Source organism: Microtus ochrogaster, unplaced genomic scaffold, assembly GCF_000317375.1.
Source record: "Microtus ochrogaster isolate Prairie Vole_2 unplaced genomic scaffold, MicOch1.0 UNK16, whole genome shotgun sequence".
Lineage (NCBI taxonomy): Eukaryota > Metazoa > Chordata > Mammalia > Rodentia > Cricetidae > Microtus > Microtus ochrogaster.
This window is the reverse complement of record NW_004949114.1, coordinates 6,073,073-6,077,335: the sequence shown is the minus strand read 5'-3', so window position 1 is coordinate 6,077,335 and position 4,263 is coordinate 6,073,073. Positions and strand designations below refer to the sequence as shown.

The window sequence follows — 4,263 nt, the reverse complement described above, 5'->3', positions numbered from 1 at the left end:
AGAGGAAGGAAGAGAGAGAGAGAGAGAGAGAGAGAGAGAGAGAGAGAGAGAACCACTTTTTATCACATCATATTAAACTGTTGTTTGGCATTTTCCTCTGAGTTGAAGCTTTTCCTCCAGGAAGGAACAAGAAGCTTATGAATCTCAGAAGGTTTTAAAAAAAATGCTCTCCACCACTCTTGAAAAACAGAAACTTGGAAGACTCTTGAGGAGCAGTAGTATAAAAGGAACCATATTCTCCCCAGTACTATAAAAAGAAGTAAACACTTGTTGGGGAAAGAGACTGGCCAGCAGAACTGCAGAGAGAAGACATTGTTGGACTGCCCATGAGCCTGCCTGCTAGCTATGATGAGAGACCCAGAGTCGTGGCTTTGGTGAGTCTTTTTGCATGTCAGGGAAAGGATTCTTAATGGTGTAGCTGCTTTTGGGTCACCTCTTCTACTAAGCTACTCCTCACCCAGATCCCTGTTAGTAACCTCCTAAAAACCCACTGGCTCATCAAGTTTGACATTTCTTTGATCTGTTCCAGTTCTGGGATGAATTGATGAATTGTGCCACCCCAGGAAAAGTCTGTCACACAACAATTCTCCATCCTATTTCCCAGTAGCAGTTGAAACAACGTTACTAGAACTTCTAGTTTGAAGTTAACATGCAACTGCCCAATAACATCAAGGTCCTGCCCAGACAGGTGCAGCACTGGGCTGTGACAAGATGGTTGGCCTCCAAGTTTGCCTGCCACTTTGCTAAGAGTAGCTAGGGAGTGGGGCTTTACCAACACACTTGTCAAAAAAGAACATCAATAATAATTGACGAAACAATAGTTTCTTCTGTGGAAACCAGTTTTCCTCATTTGTAAAATGCTGTAGGGGGTCTGAATGACTTCAATCTCTGTTGAACTGTAGCTTGACTAATGAGTGTCATATTCTGAACCTGGGGATTTATAAGAGGAATCTTCATGAGGATCCTAGCAAAATTGATGAATTTCTTCTCGGGCTTCTGCAAAGAACTTAAGAAGAAAAAAATATATTTGGGGAAAATGTAGTTAGAAATAGTTTGAAAGAGCAAAAGGATTTCCTTTATCTTTGTTTCTGATGAACATCTTCCAGTTGTGTGAAAGTGTGAGAGTCTGTACTCCTTACAGTCAAGGGCCTCCTTATTCAACCAGATGATACACAGGAGCCACAGGCTTAGCTTCCTTAGCTTTTAGCATTGGCTGATGTGTTAACTATAGCTTTAGGGCAATTTCCAAGAGTCTCACAATTAAAAAGAGTGATATTCTTTTTCCTTTTCTTTATTTCTTTCTTTTTAAAACTAAGGTAGGCTTTCTTTGTGTATCCCTAGCTGTCCTGGAACTTACTCTGTAGACCAGGCTGGCCTCGAACTCAGATATCTTCATGCCTTTGCCTCCTGAGTGCTGGGATTAAAGGCGGGCACCACCGGATGCCTGGCTGTGATATTCTTGATAAGGTCCTTTAGAATTTTTCCCTAGTAACTCAACTAAATAATACAGTTCAGCAGGTAGCACAGGGGTGTCTGCATTGTGAGATGGCAATGTGACATTTGTATTAATTACTATTTAGCATTTTCTGATTCAGGCACCTCCTGAACTATGTTGCTCAAATCCCTGGGTCACTAATTGGGTCTACAGAGCTCAGAAATTTTAGGCAATGTTCCATCACTGGCTTAGACACAAAGTAGCTGCTCCTCTTTAGAAGGAAATAGTAACAGACACTGGAAATGCCATATTTGTTGTGAGCAGTGTGAGTCACTGCAAGAAGGGGTATGGAAAGAGGCAGCATCAAGAAGAAAACTCTTGGAGAGTCTATGTCGTATTGGAAATGCATGAAGGGTCCCCTTAACTTCGTGCAACACTCAGGGAAGGCAGGTGTTTACAGGATTTTGAGTAGGTTCTTTCTAAACCAACATGTACAAAGTAGTAATATTCTCAAACCCAACAAAACTTGGGGCAATGGAGCAGAATGCTACATATGACAGCAGTTTTAAATTGGAGGTGTTTCAGAAACACCTTACTTCTGCTTTGTAAGACTTTCAGTGGTGCTAAGCATAAAAGTATAATGCCAAATTCTAATACTTTTTGTCCAAGTCTTACTCTTAAATAATATAGGAGTCTCCTTATTTGGGAAAAATTGAAGATTCTCTCCACCTTTTTTTCATATTTGGACATAGCTGATAGTAAAAATACCATGTGATTAGAAATATATGCATTTCCAGATTAGACATGCAGTATGGTAGGCACATAATTAAAGCAGACAAAGATAATTATTTGCCAAACATTTATTGATTTTTTTTAACAGACCAATTGTTTCAACAAGAATGTCTTTAAGGTAGTATAAAGCCTCAAATGACTGTGGGCTGATAAGTCTAGTCAAGAGACTTCTATAAATTTGCCTTCTGTTCATACATCTTCCCTTTTCCTTCTTCCATCACCTTGTGAACTCTTGCTGGACCCAAACAAGAAAGATGTTTACACGGTCTTGAGTAGGTTCCCTCTAAACCAACATGTACAAAAGTAGTAATATTCTCAAACCCAACAAAACTTGGGGAAGTGGAACAGAACTCTACAAATCACAGCAGATTTAAATTGGAGTTGTTTGAGAAACACCTTGCTTTTGCTTCATAAAATTTTAAGTGGTGCTAAGTATAAAAATATAATGCCAAAAAAATAATTTTCTGTGCAAGTCTTTCTCTTAAGAGAGATTTCTTTCAGTTATGAACTGATTTCACATAATATTTTTCACATAAATCACCCCCCCTGCATTATTTGAGGGTTGTCAAAATTATGCAAGAAAAAGATCGACAAAACTGTTGGGAGGTAAAGACAAATGAGATTTAGGTCAAAGAAAATGTCAACTTAAACTTATAAAAATGAGGGTTCCCAACATGATCTACCACTAAAAATAGAGGCTCAACTATTTTGAATATCAAATTGTTATATTATTCTTGTTAGCTGTGAAGGCAATAAATCAATGTGCTCCTCAAACAAAATTCCTTTAAAAAATTAAATGACTTCTTTTGAAAAGTGCGCACCACATCTGCACTAAATAACAAAGACATCTTGCAATAAAGAACTACCCCAGACAGAATGAGAGACAGGAACAGAAAGAAATGAAATGGGTATAGTTTAAGATTCTGGAAAAGACATTCTAAGATCAGAGAGTTTTCCCACAACCAGAAACACGTGAGTTATCATTTGATACCCAGTGTTTCTCATTTTCTTTTGCTTGAAAAAGAAACATTTCTTTGGCTGGTGCCAGGACGCTAGCAGCATCCTTTAAGGGCGGTATTGAGACCTCTGCTCTTGGATGTACTCATAGAGAGGGCTGGAACGCACAGGGACGTTGGCAAACTGGCGCGTGCCAGTCTCCAAGGCTTGGCGGCGCCTCTGCTCCTCCTGCCTACGGATCCGCTCCTCTTGAAATTTCCTCTCCCGCTCTTGGCGACGTCTTCGTTCCTCTTCCTGACGACGTTCTTGTTCCTGGCGACGACGAATCGTATCCCTGGCAAACTGATTCTCAGCCTGGTACTGCCCATCTCGTTTCTGCCTCCTCAACTGCAGTTCTTCACGTTCCTGGCGCTCCTGCTTCTCCTCCCGGAATTCCCTGTCGCGCTCTTGGCGAAGCTGTTGCTCGCGTTCCTGGTGGCGACGCTGCTGTTCCTCAAAGCGAAGCTGTTCTTCCTCGAGTTCCTGGCGGCGCCGCTGATGCCCCTCCCTTTCATTCCGGAGCTCTGGTTCCCCGCGGAATCTCTGGTCGCGCTCCTGACGGTGCTCTTTTTGCTCACGGAATTTCCTGTCACGTTCCTGGCGTCTCAGCTGCTCTTCCTGGAGTTCCTGGCGGAGCTCTTCTTCCTCACGGAGTTTTCTGTCGCGCCTGAGCTCTTCTTCCCGGCGGAACTTTCTGTCACGTTCCTGTCCGCGCTGCCGCTCTGCCTCGCGCTCCCTGCGAAGCTGCTCCTCCACCCTCAGCTTTCGGTCTTGTAGCTGCTCTTCCTCCAGTTCCTGCAGGCGCTCTTCTTCCCTGCGGAGTTTCCTGTCACGCTCCTGTCGCCTCAGCTGCTCTTCCTCCAGTTCCTGGCGGAGCTCTTCTTCTCTGCGGAGTTTTCTGTCACGCCTGAGCTCTTGTTCCCGGGGGAACTTCCTGTCCTTCAACTGCTCTTCCTCGAGCTCCTGCAGGCGCTCTTCTTCCCTGCGGAGTTTTCTGTCACGCTCCTGTCGCCTCAGCTGCTCTTCCTCGAGCTCCTGCA

At 43.2% G+C, this 4,263-nt stretch overlaps 1 protein-coding gene across 1 annotated transcript in view; it reads right to left on the bottom strand.

Annotated features, from left to right (window-relative positions):
- Positions 1-2,247: 2,247 nt before the first annotated feature.
- The window catches only part of Tchh (trichohyalin), a 7,293-nt gene continuing 5,277 nt past the window's right edge, over positions 2,248-4,263 (bottom strand). The window contains exon 4 of the mRNA XM_026789230.1: positions 2,248-4,217. Coding sequence (XP_026645031.1) covers positions 3,293-4,217 — 925 coding nt within the window. The 3' untranslated portion in view covers positions 2,248-3,292. The remainder of the gene's footprint in view (positions 4,218-4,263) is intronic.